The sequence below is a fragment of the Jaculus jaculus genome, chromosome 2, assembly GCF_020740685.1.
Source record: "Jaculus jaculus isolate mJacJac1 chromosome 2, mJacJac1.mat.Y.cur, whole genome shotgun sequence".
Classification (NCBI taxonomy): Eukaryota; Metazoa; Chordata; class Mammalia; order Rodentia; family Dipodidae; genus Jaculus; species Jaculus jaculus.
Genome location: NC_059103.1, coordinates 48,652,733 through 48,673,002, shown reverse-complemented (window position 1 = coordinate 48,673,002; position 20,270 = coordinate 48,652,733). Strand labels below are relative to the sequence as shown.

Genomic DNA, 20,270 nt, shown 5'->3' with positions numbered 1-20,270 from the left:
TGAGATGAGAGAATTCATCTGAGGAAAGGCATTGAGGCTAAGCCAATCTCAAGACCCTAACGTTGCTGTCCTAGTTTCTTGCCACTGATGAGTACTGCCAGAAGTCCCCGAGGACTGCAGATGTTGACTGGTCACGGCAGCGCGCAAAGGGGCCATGGGGGAGTTGGCACTAAGGCCTGGAAGATGGGGACTGCTTCCTGGAGGATGTCACCGCCGAGTGTCTTTAAGATGAGTTGGGCCAATGGCTCAGCTGTTAAAGGCACTTGCTAGCAATGCCTGCTGCCTGAGTTCTATTAAAGCCAAATGAGCAAAGTGAGGCACACATCTGGAGTTTGTAGTAGTAAGAGCCCCTGAGGCTGCCATTCTCTCTCTCCCCCCCTTTCCTCCCTCTTAATTTTTTTTTAAATTTTTTTTTGTTCATTTTTTTTATTTATTTATTTGAGAGCGACAGACATAGAGAGAAAGACAGATGGAGGGAGAGAGAGAGAATGGGCGCGCCAGGGCTTCCAGCCTCTGCAAACGAACTCCAGACGCGTGCGCCCCCTTGTGCATCTGGCTAACGTGGGACCTGGGGAACCGAGCCTCGAACCGGGGTCCTTAGGCTTCACAGACAAGCGCTTAACCGCTAAGCCATCTCTCCAGCCCATCATTTTTTTTTTTTTAAAGAGCTACATTGTGGGCTTATCAGGGTGGAGGGGGAAAGAATCAAGGCCAAAAGGAATGTGAAGATCTGGGCAAGGCACTTACTTGCATATAAAGTCTGCCAACCCAGGTTTGATTCCCCAGTTCCCATGTAAAGCCAGATGCGCAAAGTGGCACATGCATCTGGAATTCATTTGCAGCAGCAAGAGACACTAGTACACCCATTCTCCCGTACTCACTTGTTCTCTCTCACGCACACACTGGCTCTTGAAGATGTTTTTCTAAAAAAGTGAGTGTGAAGATAGGGCGAAATGGAGTGTAGCGTCCAGGAGCTACGAAACTTGGCTGAGGCCTGATAAGGGGCTGGAGGGTCAATCCACTGGGCACGAAAAGTTGGGGGGCAGTGCACCTGGCTGGGATGGGCAGTTGGCATAGGAAGTCTGGTGGTGGAGAAGATGGGGGCCTTTTTCTTGAGTTTGAGATTCAGTCTTCAGTGACTTGGGCCCATGGTTTACATATTAAACATTACCCGAGTGCTGTTTGAAGGAGGGCTGTGATGTACATGCTTTGTGAGTAGCTAGAAACTTTTAAAAGAAATAACACATGCTAGCTTGCTGCTGGCAGAATGATTAAAAGACTAAAGGGTCAGAGAGTTACGGGAAAGGCTTCAGCAGGTACCAACTCCCTCCTCCTCTTGTCACCCCCAGCCTCTGTCTGTGGCTGTGAGCATGGCTGAAGTTCTGAGCTATTGGTTTAAAAAATTACATCACTTGGGCTGGAGAGATGGCTTAGCAGTTAAGCGCTTGCCTGTGAAGCCTACGGACCCCGGTTCGAGGCTCGGTTCCCCAGGTCCCACGTTAGCCAGATGCACAAGGGGGCGCACGCGTCTGGAGTTCGTTTGCAGAGGCTGGAAGCCCTGGCGCGCCCATTCTCTCTCTCCCCCTCTATCTGTCTTTCTCTCTGTGTCTTTTGCTCTCAAATAAATAAATAAATTTAAAAAAAAATTACATCACTTAAGCCAGGCATGATGGCGCACACTTTTAATCCCAGCACTCGGGAGGCAGAGGTGGGAGAATCACCATGAGTTCGAAGCCACCCTGAGACCACATAGTGAATTCCAGGTTAGCCTGGGGTAGATTGAAACCCTACCTCAAAAAAACAAAAACAAAAATTACAGCACTTGATTGAAACCCCTCTGTTATGGCCTTAGTGTGAGAAGATTTAGGAATTGAACTTTTCTTAAACTCATAGTTTAGATTCCTACTGGACACTTCGCACAATTGGTATGATGGTTTAGGGGAGGTTTGTGGTTTGGGTCGTAAGTCATTAAAATTGGTCAGAGCCATGTTCTTAAAAACACCACAGGGAGCCTGGCGTGGTCTTTAATCCTAGCACTCAGGAGGCAAAGGTAGGAGGATCACTGTGAGTTCGTGGCCACCCTGAGACTACATAGTTTAATTCTAGGTCAGCTTGAGCCAGGTGAGACCCTACCTCGGAAAACCAAAAAAAAAAAAACAAACCAAAAAATAAATTAAAAAAAAAAAAACACCACAGGGCTGGAGAGATGGCTTAGTGGTTAAGGTGCTTGCCTCCAAAGCCAAAGAACCCAGGTTTGATTCCCCACGACCCACTTAAGCCAGATGTACAAGGTGGCGCATGCACCTAAAGTTCATTTGCAGTGACTGGAGGCCCTGTCACACCATTCTCTTTCTGTCTCATAAACAAATTGAAAACATTTTAAAACCACACCAATTGGTGGCAGTCTGGGCGCGTGTGTCAGCTGGTTTGTGTACGTGGGCCTCTACATACAGTTTCTCATTTCATTGAACCCAAGGTCCAGGATGCTGCTCTGGTACCAGGTCTCAAGTGGCACTTGACCGCCGAGCTGTCTGATTGTGAAGGGTCCTCATGCTCTGTCTTCTCTGTCAATGACAGGAAATTGATAAGAAATGTTAGATGAGACAGCTGCCGTTAACTCACTCACTGGTGGCTGAGGGAAGTGAGTTTGTGTGTCGCGGTCACTAGGCCAAGCTCCCTCCAGGACGTGTGGCTGAGACCAGCTCCCTTGCCTGGGGATGGGTGAGTGTGCTGTAGCTATGAAGGTGAGAGAGCATTGCTCTTCTGAGAAGTGCAGGGTCCAGGGAAAGGGGTCAGTCAGTGGCCCAGCGGTAGTCAATTACTAAGGCTGCCAGCCAGTGACCCAGAAATAAAGGGGTCCTGGCCAGAACATCAGATGTACTGGACTGGGGTTGGAAGGATAGGTATGCAGGGAGTGGTGAGGGATATCATGGCAAGCAGGAGAGACATCATGTTCGAAAACAGGTGTGAGGAGGTTTGTGGGAGGACCTGAGAGAGGTGGAGCCTGGCATGAGAATGGTCCCGAGTGACCTCAAGGCCAAGTGCAACCCAGGTTAGGCAAGAGATACCAAGGGCCGCGTACCTTGCTGCATGCCTATAATCCCAGCACTCTGGAATTTGAGGCAGAATCACTAGCTCTGCCAACCTGGCATGTCTCAAAAAAAAAATAAATAAATAAATAAATAACAACTTGGACTACAGAGATGGCTCAGCGATTAAAGGCACGTTCTTGCAAAGCCTGATGACCCAGGTCTGATTCCCAGTACCCACTTAGAGCCAGAGGCACAAAGTGGCACATGCATCTGGAATTCGTTTGCAGCAGCAGGAGACTCTGGCACACTCATACGTACCCTGTTTGCCTCTTTCTCTCTGTCTCTCTCAAATATATATGTATGTGTGGTGCTGGTGGTGGTGGTGATGTGTGTATATGTGTGTTTTGTATTTTTTGTTTTTTCGAAGTAGGGTCTCACTCAAGCCCAGGCTGACCTAGAATTCACTATGTAGTCTCAGGCTGACCTTGAACTCACGATGATCCTCCTACTTTGGCCTCCCAAGTGCTGGGATTAAAGGCATGCAATACCATGCCCGGCCCCAAATACATTTTTTAAATAATGAAAGAAAACTATTTTAAAAAAGGCACACAGTACCAGGCATGGTAGCGCATGCCTTTGGTCCCAGGACTTGGGAGGCGGAGGCAGGAGGATCACGCTGAGACTACATAGTGAATTCTAGGGCAGCTGGGCAACAGCGAGACCCTACCTCAAGAAAAACAAAAACGTTGGGGGGGGGGCACAGGGTCTGGAGAGGACATGAGACAGGGTAGGGATATCTGTCCCGCCATCAGGAGGCACAAGCACACTCCTTCCCCATGGCTTTTTGTGTGACACCCGCAGCCATCGGAGGAGCCACAGTGATACATTTAACAAAACCCAAAACAGGACACACATCCCTCCTGCAAATCAATACTGTTCCCTGCCTTTGTAGACTCTGCGAGGCCCTGACTCAGGTGGATACTCCCGGATCACAGCAGCCATCCCCAAATTGCCCACAGGGCCCCAAAACTCCACACCCAGCCCAATGTGTTTTGAACCTGGAGACCCGAGCTTCTAACTACCACTGAGGTTGGATGTGACTTCGCAAGAGCAGGCGCTAAAGCCTCCTGGCCAGGAGCTCTTCCCTCCGGTGTGGTAGCTCCTGCACAGTCACGTCCACCTGTGGGAGGTGGACACAAAGGTGACCCAGGGCCATCGCAGGCTGTGCTGCGGAAGCCCACAAGTTGGTTTGTAGTTGTCTACAGTCATGTAAAGAATGCCATTCCCCGTGGGATACCCTCAAGTAGTAAGTGGCTTTTTTAGCTGAGTCAGAAAAGAGGACAGGGACTGGGGAGATGACTCGGCGGTTAAAGGTGCTTGCTTACAAAGCTTGCCAGCCCAGGTTCAGTTCCCCAGCACCCATGTAAAGCCACACACAAAAAGTATATGTCTGTAGCAGCAAGAGACCTTGGCTTACACACACATGCAAATAAATTAAAATGTTTTTTTTCTTTTTTTAATTTTTTAATTTTTATTAACATTTTCCATGATTATGAAAAAATATCCCATGGTAATTCCCTCCCTCCCCCCCCCATACTTTCCCCTTTGAAATTCCGTTCTCCATCATATTACCTCCCCATCACAATCATTGTACTTACATATATACAATATATCAACCTATTAAGTGCCCTCCCCCCTTCTTTTTTTCTTTAAAAATAAAGGAGATCAGTGGTCTTGACAAAGGCTGGCACTGACCACTGACATTTCTGTGGAAGGAGACTCCAGGGTGAGTGATTCAAGTGGCAGCTACAGAGGAGGGAGGAAGAGTGGGCATGAGATGAACCCTCACCTCGCTGGCTGCCATGTGGCCGACTGCCCTCCTTCACAGACACCCTTAGCAGAGGCAAGGCAAAGCACAGTTTGGAGACTCTGCTTGTGCAGTCCCTCAGGGACCCGGCTTCCTTCTGCCGCGCTCTGAGGTCCCCTCACTGCGTGACCACTGTGACCTGTCAATACCACGGATCACAGCCTGTGGCAGGAGGCCAGGGTCACATGAAAGGGGAATGCAGTGTCCTTTTGAGGATGGTTCAGGAGTGCAGGAATCTCCCTGTTCGTACCTCCTGGCCCAGCCACACAAGAGGCAGAGTAGGTTGGACTTACAGAGAGCCCTAGGTCTTGTTAAAACTCACGGGGTTATAGCACTTGGGAGGTAGAGGTAGGAGGATTGCTGTGAGTTCAAGGCCACCCTGAGACTACATATTAAATTCCAGGTCATTCAGAGCTAGGGAGACCCTACCTCGAGAAATGGAAAAACAAACAAACAAACAAACAAAAAGCTTGGGTTGGGCTGGAGCGATAGCTTAGCAGTTAAGGCGCTTGCCTGTAAAGCCTAAGCACCCAGGTTCAATTACCCGGTACCCACTTAAGCCAGATGCACAAAGTGGTGCATGTGTCTGGAGTTCATTTGCAGTGGCTGGAGGCCCTGGTGCACCCATTCTCTATCTGCTTCTTTCTCTCTCAAATAAAATAATTAATTAACTAAAAAAAAAAAAAACCCTCAGACTCTGTTCCTAAAAGGATGACTGGGAGCTGGATAGCCAAGGCCAAGTCCAGAAAGCTATCATCCACCACCCTTGGGGGCTTGAGTGCCCCTACCCAGGGTAGTGGGTGCCACTAGCGCCTTATGCTGGGGAGATGGGTGGTTATGGAGGTTCATCTGGCTGTGGTGGGGGAAGTAGAGTGAGTGCGTAAGGCAGACTGGGCCTGACGCCAGAGGCAAGATAGCCGATGGAGCTCAGGGACAGCTCGCTGCAGGCACGTCGGAACCTTTGTCAACACAGCCAAGAGAACAGAGAGCAGAGGGGTGGCCGTCAGCGGTCCTGTGGGAGGAAACATGGCAGGAGCCACTCAGGAAGTCCAGGGTGTCTTTCATTCATTCACTCACTCATTCATTCATTTGTAATGATACACTCCGGGCACATTTCCCACTGGAAGAGGAAGACAGGCAGCTGGAGAGAAAATGTCAGAGTCGTCGTCGTCTTAGAACGCATGTCCCAAGAATAGCAGCACAGCTAACCGCTCAGCATGCAGGACAACCCCAGATAAGAAAAAGGTACAGAGGAGTAGACCATGTAGAGGCCCTGGGCGCAAATACCGTAATGGGGAAATTGAGGATCTGGGGTGCTTCCTGGGATCCCAAGCCCTGAGTTCTTATCTGCAAACTAATCAGAGAATTGCAACTCCCGATTCAAGAGAATGATTTTTAAAATGACCACATTTTGTTCACAGTTTACAAAGGAGTGTGGAAAGGGGAAGGCTGGAGGTAAGGGGAAACAAAGCGGGGAGGAAGAGAAAGAAGTACACCAGGTGGAGCCCAATAGCGCATGTAGGCCACGTGTAGCTCAGGAGTCCGTGACCAGATAGAGAACTGGGGGGAATGGGGGGGGGGGACGTGGAAAGAAAAGAGAAAACTCAAGGAGCTCCTGCCATGCGGGGAGCTGGAGGAGATAAAGAACCTATGAGGGGAGTAAGGACTGGGGGACCCTGCCCTGCCAGGCCTGGGCTAGGGCCAAGCCAGCCCAGGCCCAGCTGAGGGAAAAGCTCACCCCCAGCTGGAAGTTCCTAAGTGCTCAGAGGGCCTGCCCTCCCCTTGCAAAGGTTTTTATAACCTTAGGGTGGTGGGCTGTCTAGCTAGGGCTAGGGGCTGTCTCGGGAAGACATTAGCTGGGGTGGCTGAACTTGACCAACCACAGTGTTTAAATCCTATGAAAGAATCTCTCTCCCAGGAGGGGTCCTGACTGTTTGTGGAAAATCAGTTCTTTGGAACTAGGCAAGAGATAAGAAAAAAACTTTCCTGCCCTTTTTACCTTCAGGGGTCCAGTCACCCTAACTCTGCCCTCCTTCAATACATTTGACTAGGATCAGCAGGCAAGCCAAGAGAGTGACTGGGGTTGGGCGCCTGTGAGAGGAGAGGGGCTGGCAAGGGCCTGGCCAGGCAGAGGTTGGGATGACTTCTGAGAACAGCAGAACACCAGTGAGTAGCTGATCTTTGCCTCAAATGCCCAGCACAGCTTCTACACGGAGGCCACGTGGGTGTGGTGGTTTAGATCAGATGTGCCCCATAAACTCATGAGTTTTGTGTACTTAGTCCCCAACAGATGGTAATCTGGGAGGTGGAGCCTTGCTGGAGGAGGCGTGTTGCTGGGAGTGGACCTTGGGGTTTATTAGCCCCTACCTTGCCAGTGTTAGTGTGCCCAGTCTCTGCTCATGCCATGCCTTCCCCTGCCATCTTAAAGCTTCCCCTCAAGACTGTAAGCCTACATTAAAAAAACAAACCCTCTCTCCTCTGGGCTGGAGAGATGGCTTGGTGGTTAAGGCACTTGCCTGCAAAGCCAAAGGACCCAGGTTTGATTCCCCAGGACCCACATAAGCCAGAAACACAAGGTGGCACATGCATCTGGAGTTCGTTTGCAGTGGCTGGAGGCCCTGGTGTGCCCATTCTCTTCATCTCCCTCCCCACCCCCATCTCTCTCTCTCTCTTAAATAAATAAATAAAAAAGAAAAATCTTGGGCTGGAGAGATGGTTTAGAGGTTAAGGTGTTTGCCTGTGGAGCCTAAGGACCCTGGTTGGATGCCCCAGGACCCACATAAGCCAGATGTACAAGGGGCAAATGCATCTGGAGTTCGTTAGCAGTGGCTGGAGGCCCTATTGTGCCCATTTTTTCTCTATCTCTCTCTCTCCCTCCCTCCTTCCCTCCCTCTCTCTTATCTGCCTCTTTCTCTCTCAAATAAATAAATAAAATATTTTTTTAAAAAGATAAAGAAAAATCTCTCCTTCCATTAGCTGCTTTTGGTCAGGTGCTTTTATCTAACAAGAAGGTAGCTTCAGCATTGGAGTTCTTATATCTGCTTCCTAAGAGGGGACACAAGCAAGTGTGAGATACATGAAGCCTCTGACTTCTCAAGCAGGTCCTGGGAGGCACTGGTTCAAAACGGAGGTGACTGTGTACGCACACACAGCACACAGCAGAAGGTGCAGGTCGGGGGTTCATGGGATAAGTGTCATGGTGAGCAAAGGGTGTCTGCTGTGGGTAGCCAGACAAGGGATGGTACTTTTTTTTTTTTTAATTAATTAATTTATTTATTTGAGAGCGACAGACACAGAGAGAAAGACAGAGGGAGAGAGAGAATGGGCGCGCCAGGGCTTCCAGCCTCTGCAAACGAACTCCAGACGCGTGCGCCCCCTTGTGCATCTGGCTAACGTGGGACCTGGGGAACCGAGCCTCGAACCGGGGTCCTTAGGCTTCACAGGCAAGCGCTTAACCGCTAAGCCATCTCTCCAGCCTGGGATGGTACTTTTGAGAGAAGTACAAAACTTGGGGCGGTAGCTAGCTGGTTCTGAAGGAAGTGTCCCAAGCTCATCTGTCCTGACCATACTTACCATGTTAAGGGAGACATAAGTTGTAGACAGACAGACATGGAGAAAACAGGCCCGGGTAGAAGTGGAGATAATATTTTATTCCACAAGGTAGAACTGATTCTCCTGAAGCATCCAGTGACTGACTGACTGTGTTCTGTGGCTTCTAAAAATATTTATTCATTCATTCATTATTTATTATGAGAGAGAGAGAAGGAAAAAGAATGGGCTCTCCAGGGCATCCAACCACTGCAGACGAACTCCAGAAGCATGCGCCTCCTTGTGCATCTGGTTTATGTGGGTACGAGGGAATCAAACCTGGGTCCTGGGGCTTCGCAGGCACAGGCACGTGCCTTAACCGCTAAGCCAGCTCCCCAGCCCTCTGTGACTTCTTGTTTGGGTCTCCCAGAGGTTTCTGGAATTGCGCCAGGCCAACAGGTGGTTCTGGGGCCAGCCCATGTTTCGGCCATAGTGGATTCAGCTTGTATGTGTTGGTAGCTTGCCCAAGTGTAGAACTTACGCCTTATCTCAGCCTCATGGGCCCAGGGCATCCCCCAGCCCTCTGGTGTGTTCTCCAGGTGGCTCGTGCCACCCCGGGCTGCAGCAGCAGTTCCTTGGGCCCAGCCCAGCTCTCCCCGGTTTCCCAGAGGCTGCCTTTGTACACTGGGTTCAGGAGCATATCCCATTCTGTGGGATTCACAAAGTGACTTAGGGAAAATTTTTTCTACAAAGATCTTACACATTTGAATTCATAGAATTACGGGAGGCAAGTCTGTGGCTCCACCATCTTATTTTGGGCAATTCCCTATTGATAAAATTCTATGCTTTTTTCAAAATATTTTTTAACCTTCCCCCCCCCCCCGCCCCAGAGGAACTTGTTTTATGGGTTGAACAAAATAGCTTCGAATAGGGAGTCAAGTAAAAAGAGTAAGGGCTGTGTGGTTAAGGTTCCCACAAGCCCAGGGAGCTGGGTGGGCCCTGGCCAGAGCTGACCAGCCTCAGAGAAGTGGGGGAGAGAAGATCTGAAGTTTGTTTCTTTTTGTTTTTTTTTTTAATACTTTTCTTTTTTGGTTTTTCAAGGTTGGGTCTCACTCTAGCCCAAGCTGGCCTAGAATTCACTATGTAGTCTCAGGCTGGCCTTGAAATCACGGTGACTCTACCTCTGCCTCCCAAGTGCTGGGATTGAAGGTGTGTGCCACCACGCCTGGCACTAAACTATTTTATTTTCAATAATGGATATTGTATCAGCATTATTGTCCCTTTCAAATTATGGCTGGTCTGTTGATATGGCAAAAGAAACAGACTGATTTTGTTTCAATGTTAAAAAATGTTTATTTAGCCAGGCGTGGTGGCGCACGCCTTTAATCCCAGCACCCGGGAGGCAGAGGTAGGAGGATGGATGTGAGTTCGAGGCCACCCTGAGATGACATAGTGAATTCCAGGTCAGCCTGAGGTAGAGTGAGACCCTACCTTGAAAAAAAAAAGTTTATTTATTATGAGACACAGAGAGAGAATATGGACATGCCAAAGGCTTCTAGCCACTGCAATCAGACTCCAGCCACATGCACCACCATGTGCATCTGGCTTATGTGGGTCCTGTGGCGTCTAACCTGGGTCCTCAGGCTTCACAAGCAAGTGCCTTAACTGCTAAGCCATGTCTGCAGCCCAGGTTTGCAGCTTTTAACTGCTTCCTATGCTTTCCAGATCATCAGAAAAGCCCTTACTGAGGACAAGCACGTCTCAACCAAAACATCCGCTGCCGACCTTGTGACAGAAACAGATCACCTCGTGGAAGACTTAATTATTTCTGAGTTGCAAAAGCGGTTTCCTTCCCATAGGTGAGTGTTTCCTTAGGGAATAGTTCCCAATTACAACTCTCCACACTCATGACGACGGCCGCGGACTGCCACTTGTCACTGAGGGACACATGGGAAACCTTAAGCTGCCCAGCCCAGGCCAGCCCTTGATACTTGTCCCTTGTAGGGGAAGAAAACTAACCATTTCCATTCTTTTTTTTTTTTTTTTAATTTTATTTATTTGAGAGTGACAGGAGGAGGAGAGAGAGAGAGAGAATGGGCGCACCAGGGCTTCCAGCCTCTGCAAACGAACTCCAGAAGCGTGTGTCCCTTGTGCATCTGGCTAACGTGGGTCCTGGGGAATCAAGCCTCGAACCGGGGTCCTCAGGCTTCACAGGCAAGCGCTTAACCGCTAAGCCATCTCTCCAGCCCCATTTCCATTCTTTTTACTCACGTCTTGACAGCCCTCAGGTCCATATGGCACCTTATAAATATGGAAGAGGCTGCACTTTTAACAACCCCATGGTCCGGGGTTCCCTGTGTCCATTTCCAGACTGAGCCACAAAAGCATGGCCTACCTCTGAAGCCCAGGCCTGGGTCCCAAGAAGGACAGGACACAAGGTGAACTGTCAGCGCTGTGAGACCTCACACAGTGTTCAGGAACACAGGCACCCCCTGCCTGAGCCAAAGCCCACGGTGGGACACTGGACCACTAATCCCCAAAGGCCTTCACAAAGACACCACTCTTCTTTAAGAGCCAGCGTTCCTCATCTGTACGGGCCACCCAGGGGAGGATTTAATATAAGCCATCCATCTCTTCAGAAAAAATTAAAATATTTACACAGCATTTTGCATGTAGTTCCAGAAGAGTCATGAGCCCTGGAGTAAGACTGTATAGCAACCCTCCTCTTTACCCCGAAGCTCTCAAGAGCAGGGCTGTCTTTTCCTCCTTATATAGATGTAGGCCTTCTTTTTTTTTTTTTTTAAAGAATTTTTTTTTGGTTTATTTTTATTTATTTATTTGAGAGCGACAGACATAGAAAGAGGCAGAGAGAGAGGGAGAGAGAATGGGCGCGCCAGGGCTTCCAGCCACTGCAGACGAGCCCCCTTGTGCATCTGGCTAACGTGGGTCCTGGGGAATCGAGCCTCGAACCGGGGTCCTTAGGCTTCACAGGCAAGCGCTTAACTGCTAAGCCATCTCTCCAGCCCGATGTAGGCCTTCTTAAACTGCTTTGCCATTTCTCAAAATTCTGGACATAGACTGGTATAATCAGGTTCCTCATCTATATGGCCATAGGTGACAGAAGTATGTAAGGAAGTCTCCTCAGAATCTATTTGGTACATGGTAGGGTACACAGACACACACACACAGACACACACACACACACACACACACACACACACACACACACACACATCGCTGTGATGAATATACAAACCAAAGAACAAGTCATGGTTAAAATGCATTTTCTCCTGTTTTCTCTCTCCCTCTCTCCCCTACCCCCTTTTAATAGGGAGGCAGGTGCTTCAGATTGAACCTATGGTTTAAGCATGAGGAAGCAAGTGTCAAACTGTCCCCAGACCCCATTTTTAGTTTTTAAAAATGTATTTATTACTTATTTATTTATTTATTTGCAAGCAGAGAGAGACAGAGAGAATGGGCATGCTAGGGCCTCCAGCCACTGCAAACAAACTCCAGATACATACGCCACTTTGTGCATATGGCTTTACATGGGTACTAGGATTGAACCCAGTTGTTAGGCTTTGCAGGCAAGTGCCTTAACTGGTGAGCCATCTCTCCAGCCCGAAAAGTCTGCTTATATTTTTATTTATTTAGGGGAGAGAGAGAGAAGAGGCAGGCAGAGAGACTATGAGAATGGGTGTTCCAGGGTCTCTAGCCACTGCAAACGAATTCCAGATGCATGTGCCACCATATGCATCTGGTTTACATGAGTTCTGGGGAATCAAACCTGGGTGCTTAGGCCTTGCAGGCAAGCACCTTAACCACTGAGTCATCTCTCCAGCCCCCAAGTCAACTTTTAATTAAAGGGCCATGGCAGAACAATGTATCACGTAGTTTTGTTTTTATTCTTTGAGAGGAAGAATCCTACACTAACAATCCAGCTATTTCTGGATTATTTTATTTTATTTTTTATTAAGAGGAAAATGAGTATGGTCATCTTGACCCTGAAAATGAACTCCAGACACATGCGCTACTCTGGGCAAAAAGCTTTACATGGGTACTGGGGAACTGAACCCAGGCCATTAAGCTTTGAGAGCAAGTACCTTTACACATCTGAGCCACCTCTCCTACCTTATTATTCTTTTATATGATTTCATTTCATTACAGTGTATGTATGTGTATGAGCATGCCAGGGCTTTTGTACCACTGCAAGCAGACACTCGTGCCACTTTTTTTTAAAAACAATAATTTTTTGGTTTATTTTTATTTATTTATTTGAAAGTGACAGACAGAGAAAGAAAGGAAGAGAGAGAGAGAGGGAGGGAGAGAGAGAGAGAGAGAGATGATGGGCGTGCCAGGGCCTCCAGCCACTGCAAATGAACTGCAGACGCGTGTGCCCCCTTGTGTATCTGGCTAATGTGGGTCCTGGGGAACCGAGCCTCGAACCGGGGTCCTTAGGCTTCAAAGGCAAGTGCTTAACCACTAAGCCATCTCTCCAGCCCACTTGTGCCACTTTTTGTGTCTGGCTTATACAGGAGGCTTGGCAGGCAAGTTTCTTTAACCACTGAGCCATCTTCTCAGCCCCATTTCTGGATTCTTTTTTTTGTTTGTTTGTTTGTTTGTTTGAGGTAGTGTCTCACTCTGGTCCAGGTTGACCTGGAATTAACTATGTAGTCTCAGGGTAGACTTGAACTCACAGCGCGATCCTCCTACCTCTGCCTCCCGAGTGCTGGGATTAAAGGCCTGCACCACCATGCCTGGCTTTGTTTTGTTTTTCAAGGTAGGGTTTTGCCCTAGCCCAGGCTGAATTTGTCTGGAATTAGCCTCAGGGTGACCTCAAACTCATGCAGTCCTCCTACCTCTGCCTCCCAAGTGTTGGGATTAAATGCATGCAACCACCACACCAAGTTGGATTCTTTTTTCTTTTTCGAGGTAGGGTCTCACTCTAGCTCAGGCTGACCTGGAACTCACTATATAGTTTCAGGATGGCCTTAAACTCAGTGGCTATCCTCCTACCAATGCCTCCCAAGTGCTGAGATTAAAGGCATGTGCCACCACACCCGGCTCCAAGTTGGATTCTTTTTTTTTTTTTTTTTTTTTTTTTTTTTGAGGTAGGGTCTCACTCTAGCCCAGGCTGACCTGGAATTCACTATGGATCTCAGGGTGGCCTTGAACTTACAGTGATCCTCCTACCTCTGCCTCTCAAGTGCTGGGATTAAAGGCGTGCGCCACCACGCCCGGTCCAAGTTGGATTCTTTATTACCTGTACTGGCCTGGAAGTTCCTTTGGTAAGAGCCATGGCTATGGCAGAGGTGAAGGATGCATCACCTGTTGAGGGCAACAGGAAAAGATTTGAGATCACCGCAAAGTCATGGTCAAGGTGTCTGGTGTGAATCCATGTACTCTAAAACATTTTACAATTGCATGCCCTGTGTATGTAGGTACCAGTAGCAACTGCTGCTACTGATTTGGGTCTGTGTTATATCAATAGAGGTCGTCGAATGTAAATACCCAGCTGCTCTGTGAACATAGGGTAACAGTTCAGCACAGCTGATGCCACCCCCACCCTGCGGGGACCATTGGGTCCCAGACCTTGAGCAGAGAATGTTAAGAAGAGCAGCTGTCAGGCTCTGGAAGCCTCTGTAGCCAGCCCAGGCCAGAGTTCCCTCTGGGGAGCCAGAGGCCCACACGTGACTAAGACTCAGTGACCAGGAGCCCAGGTACCAAACTCTAGCCCACAGGACACACTGGTCACACCCTCCCATCACTGCACGGGCTCCTCGCCCTCCTCCTTCCTGGGCTGACATTGCAACAGGGCTGAAGACTGGATGTCGCTGTTCAGTTTGCTTTAAATATCTGAATTAAATGAAATAGCTTCCAACATACCTACATGAATTTTATTTTTTGCCTGTGATGATTTTAAAATAAATCAGGCGTTAATTGTATTTGATCATAATCACAGACATGGTGGTGCAGGTCTATAATCCCGGCAGTTGGGAAGCAAAAGAAGGAGAATTGTGAGTTCAATCCAGCTTAGGCTGCAAAGATCATGGACAAATGGATAAATTGTGATGGGAGAAAAGACTCTGTGTGTGTGTGTGTGTGTGTGTGCGCGCGCGCGCGCGTTATCCTGAGTTTTTCTGTTTTCAACATATTTATTTTATTTATTTTTGTTTTTGTGGTACCAGGGCCTTGTGTATACTAGGTAAATACTTTGCTAGTGAACTATATCCTCCTCAAAATACTCAAATACATCCCTCAGCCATTGTTCACGTAAGCTTGTCTGTTGTCCTTTCTTTTAAAAAAAGAAAAGTTTATTTATTTATTTGAGAGAGAATGGGTACACCAGGGCCACTAGCCACTACAAACTAACTCCAGATGTATGTGCCACCCTGTACGTCTGATTACGTGGGTACTGAGGAATCAAGCCTGGGTCCTTTGGCTTCACAGGCAAGCATCTTAACTGTTAAGCCATCTCTCCAGCCCATTGCTAGTCTTTTATAAAGCAATATTGACGGAGTACAACTGTCTTTGTTTATTTGTTTGTTTGTTTGTTCTCAAGGTAGGGCCTCATTCTAGCTCAGGTTGACCTAGAATTCACTATGTAGTCTCAGGGTGGCCTTGAACTCATGGTGATCCTCCTACCTCTGCCTCCCGAGTGCTGGGATTAAAGGCGTGCGCCACCACAGCCAGCACAGTTTTTTATTGGTATAAAAGACAATCTGGATTCCTATAGGTCTCACTGTTTTGTTTTACCCCTTTGTGAGATCTAGAATCTTTGGTCCATGATATGAAAAGCAATTATAAACTGAGTTTTAAAAAGATCATAAGAGCTGGGCATAGTGACCCAGGCCTTTAAACAGCACTCAGAAGGCAGAGGTAGGAGGATCACTGTGAGTTCAAGGCCACCCTGAGAATACAGAGTGAATTCCAGGTCGACCTGGGCTAGAGAGAGACCCTACCTCAAAAAACAAAGAAATAAAAAAAAAACCTAAGGTTTAAGGTTGCTTCTGCTCCAAATCCTAGCGGCTCTGGACAATCATTGCAGCCCTCAGGGCTTTGAGTTCCTCTTCTTTTTTTTTTTTTAATTATTTATTTATTTGAGAGCGACAGACACAGAGAGAAAGACAGATAGAGACAGAGAGAGAGAATGGGTGCGCCAGGGCTTCCAGCCTCTGCAAACGAACTCCAGACGCGTGCGCCCCCTTGTGCATCTGGCTAACGTGGGACCTGGGGAACCGAGCCTCGAACCGGGGTCCTTAGGCTTCACAGGCAAGCGCTTAACTGCTAAGCCATCTCTCCAGCCCGAGTTCCTCTTCTAATGAGGATGCAGCAGGGTCTCCGTAAGGTCCTTTAACATGTCCTAATGCTAAGGGAAAGCAAACCCACAAGGTAGGGCCAAGGCTTTTACAAGTTAGGTCTTTGAGGCGTATGGTTGACACAACTTTAGGTTAGCTCAGCCCGGGCCCTGTCTTTGAGGGACAGTGAGTTTTCCGTAGGGATTTTGAGTTAGACCTACCTGTGGCTACTCTGTAAAGCTTTAGCAGCATCAGTGACCTGTTGGTGGCGGAAGCCCTTTTGTCGTCCATCTCTTCCTCCTGAGCGGCGTGTCTGAGATTGTCAGGTTAGCTCAAGCAGAGAAAGGATGGTGGCGTTCATCATATCCTGCTCATCATATCCTGCCACACTCTGCCCCTTTGAGATTCATGGTAATCTGGTGCCCTGCAGCGTTCCCAGCAGCAGAGTAAAACAGTCCACGGGGCACAGGAGATGGCTCGGTCAGCAGAGTGCTTGCTGCACAAGATCCCCAGCTTCCACAGAAATAAATGCCAGGTGGTTATGGTGGTGTGCGCCTGTACTCTTAGCCCTGAGGAGGCAGAGATAGGAGAGTCCTGGTACTTACTGGGTGGCTAGTGTAGCCAAATCAGTGAGTGCTGAGTTGAGTGAGAGAAACCTGGACGCAAAGTAATGTGGAAAGTGATGCAGGAGACACCTTACATCTATCTCTGGCCTCTATACACACAAGTGCACACACACGCACGCACAAGTATGTACACCCCACACATCCATTATGCAACAATACCAAAAAAAAAAAAAATCCCATAGTCCCTAACATGGGACAAAACATGTTCCTGGGCTGGAGAGATGGCTTAGCAGTTAAGGTGCTTGACCACGAAGCCTAGGAAACCAGGTTCAATTCCCCAGGACCCATGTAAACCAGAAGCACAAGGTGGCGCGTGTGTCTGGAGTTCGTTTGCAGTAGCTAGAGGCCCTGGTGCTCCCATCCTCTTTCTCCCTCTGTCTCTGAAATAAATAAATAAACTATTAAAAAGAAAAACCCACGCACAGATACCACAGTGAGAACAGTCTCCTTCCTGCACGTATATGAGGGGGTAGGAGCTGGAAGAGGTGGTTGTTCAATGCCAGCCCTGCAGAAAAGCCCAAGCAGGTTTCACAAGCACCGTGTGTATCAGAGAGCTTAATAAATAAAACTGAAGTCTGTCCCTCCTGTGAGCAGTAACCCCAAAGTTGGGGAGGGGAGGTGGCAAGGACATGCATTTTGCACTGTGGAAATACATATCGATGAAAACTCCCCAAGCTAACACTGTGGAGGCTGGAAACTTGTGATGCGGTCATACAGATGCATGCTTTTGTGTGAAGATGCAACAATGTGCTACAAATGTGATACTCAACCCTGAACTGCATGTATTGGGGATTTTTTTTTTAACTTTGAATCAATAAATTAACAGTTGTTTTTTTTTACAAAAGCCCATGCTCCTGCTACCACAACTGGACATTTATGTCATCATTTTCCCACTGTGGCTTGCCCTGGACTATGACTTCCTGTGTGGCCCAGCCGCTGGCCACCACTGCAGCTTGGGAAGACAGACTGAGGAGCACCAGGCAGCTCCTTTGTGAAGAGTCAGTATGGACTGCCTTGTCCCAGAGTAGCCAGAAAAGAAAAGAGAGAAGCAGAAGCCTTAGAAGTGCCTAAGAATCATCAGGAGGGGTCTGGGGAGATGGCTCAGTGGTTAAGGCGCTTGTCTGAAAAACCTAACAACCCAGGTTCAGTTCTCCAGCGCCCACATAAAGCCAGATGTTTTAGAGTGTTCTCCCATTTCAACATGAGCTTCCAACGTGAAAGTGAGGTTTAAGTAAAAAAAAAAAAAAAAAAAATGTGGCATTCTTCCCCACCTACCAGAGAAGTATTTTGGTATCTTGAAAGACAGGAGGTTGCCTAGCTGCTTTTAAATGTAAGAAGCCCTTGCTGGACCGTGTAAAGCAATCAGGGGACTGCGGGATGTGCCTCCCTCCTTCACATGGAAACTGAGCTGAACGCATGAAAGGTGGGCCAAGGCAGGAGCAAGGATGTGAACAGAATAATCAGCTGCCGGAAGCAGTTCAGGCCCCAGTATGAGCAAGACCATCACCGTGACACCACCCCGTCCGTCAGATCAGGGTCCCATTCTGGCTGATGAATAGTCAGCGCTCCCAGCCCCACATGTCCCAAGAAGGCCAGCGGGTAATGAGGGGCGTTGGGTCCTGTGGCACACAAACATGTGCGAGCATGCCACGTGCGTATAACATGGAGGCTCTGTGTCAGCACCATAGACACTCATTGGCTTTCCCTTCTGGGTCCAGCACTTACCTCCCCATTTCCTACTTGAAATTGGGTTTTAAAAGAAAAAGAAGCCAGGCGTGATGGCGCACGCCTTTAATCCCAGCACTTGGGAGGCAGAGGTAGGAGGATCGCTGTGAGTTCGAGGCCACCCTGAGACTACATAGTGAATTCCAGGTCAGCCTGAGCTAGAGTGAGACCCTATCTTGAAAAAAAAAAAACAAAAAAAAACAAAAAAAGGATCCCAGGGCTGGAGAGATGGCTTAGCGGTTAAGTGCTTGCCTGTGAAGCCTAAGGACCACGGTTCAAGGCTCCATTTCCCAGTACACACGTAAGCCAGATGCACATGGTGGCACATGCATCCGGAGTTCATTTGCAGTGGCTGGAGGTCCTGATGTACCCATTCTTTTTCCCCCCTTCTCTCTCTGTCGCTCTCAAATAAATAAGTAAAAATAAAAATTAAAAATTAAAAAGGATCCCACATTCTCCCATATTTTTTTTCATCTTTTTAGGAAATGCTTTATGTGTGATTTCTGTTCCCTTAACCTGAACTGTATCATTTTACTGCTTTTAATCTGCCTGATGCTGCATTTAAGCACACTGTCCCATGCATATGTGTGTTATATGTTTAGGGTTTGGTGTGTTTTCCCAAGCTACATGAGCAAAGGAGCATCGGGTAGCCACAGAAGAAGACATTATTCTCTAAGTCTTTGGCCAAGAAATGTGGCAGGTAGGAGGCCACTTTCAGTGTCACCAAAGAGGACTGGCTCCTCCACACGAACATCTGCCTCACTCTGGGCTCAGGTACCTAGGCTTTTTCCAACCAGCCCACTGGGGTGAGGTGGGGTGGACGCCGCAGCCCACAGTGATGCATCTACCACTTACTCATCCCATCAGGCTGGGTTACTGTGTGTGCATACAGGGCTTGACGTTCATAGTCTGTGAAGGGAAACAGCCCTGGGGTGCTCCCATTTTGGACAGCAGAGTGACGCAGAATCTCACACTCTTTGCTATTGACTCAGGGCACAACTGGAGCCCGAACACTGCCCAGCCTTGCTGGCTTCCCTGACAGGTAGGTGTGGGCTGTTTGGGTTGCCCATTGTGACAAACACTGGTCCCACTCAACTGCCGAGCACGTGAAGTGAAGCTACTGAGAACTGAACAAAGGAACTGAGGTCTTGATTTTACTGAATTTCAGTTCATTTAAATTTGAGCAGTTGTGGGTGGTGAGTGACCACTGTTAATGGGCAGAGCGTTTACACAGGTTTCCAGTTTAGTCTCTTCATTTCCAATTAACATGTCGTCAATCTTGTCCTCAAGCCCACTGAGGCCAAACCTGGGGCTTCCAGAAGCGTCCCTTGGTGGAGAGGGCAGCCTATGGATGATTGTGATGATAATCAGCAGAGGGAAGCAGTTGTCATTCCTTGCTAAGCACAATGTACTGTCAGCGAGTCTCCTTTCTCCCTGGCATACTATGGACATGGTCCAATGACTTAGCTCACAGTAGGTCTCCATTCATGTGCTTAGAGCCTGCCACGGCCTCACCCTGAATACATAGAACAGTCCCGGATGGGGCGTGTGCCTAACGCTGTCTCAGGCTTCAGATATCACCTTGTCTGTAGCTTGAGGACCCTTCTGGGAGGTGTTCTCAGGGGCCGGCTTGCAGCAAGCAGAACTAGAAAGCTAATCTTCTGGTATGGAAAGACCTCTCTGTGCTGCACAGAGCCCAAGTGTGGGCAGAGCTGAGTGGAAGGGAATGGAGCTGTAAGAGTTAGGGGCTTCCCTACTTTTCTTTTCTTTTTCTTTTTTTCTTACTACCTACGCAGGTAGTGCTTGCTGGGCCCATTTGGAGAAAGCCCTTTGCCACCGGCTCATCATAAGATTTCAGTTATCTTGTTAGGGCTCCTTTTGGGACAGAGAATGGTCATTGAGAGAAGTATGGGCTTATGTACAGAAGGCTCATGGCAGATGAAGGGGTTGCCCAGAGCCCAGTGCTGAGGAACCAAGAGCAAGGCCTGGGTTACTGGTCGTGCATCCCTGAAGGAGGAAGGTCGAGGCTGTCACCGGGAGCGCTCAGTAGGAGGAGCCTGAAGTGTCCTGCCAACCACACTTCCTCCCTCCCTGGTCCTCTTTCTCTCAAAGTAAAGCTCGAGGCTAGGGCGGGAAAGGATAGAGGAACATCTCTGGGAAAGGAGATATTTAGTGCCTGGAGTGGATGGCAGAG

General features: G+C 48.4%; 1 protein-coding gene across 3 annotated transcripts in view; it reads left to right on the top strand.

The window, feature by feature from the left end:
• Positions 1-20,270, top strand: part of Impa2 (inositol monophosphatase 2) — a 54,832-nt gene that overhangs the window by 7,919 nt on the left and 26,643 nt on the right. For all 3 annotated transcript variants that reach the window (XM_045142521.1, XM_045142520.1, XM_004656832.3), the window contains exon 2: positions 10,153-10,286. In XM_045142521.1, the coding sequence (XP_044998456.1) occupies positions 10,153-10,286 (134 nt within the window). The remainder of the gene's footprint in view (positions 1-10,152; positions 10,287-20,270) is intronic.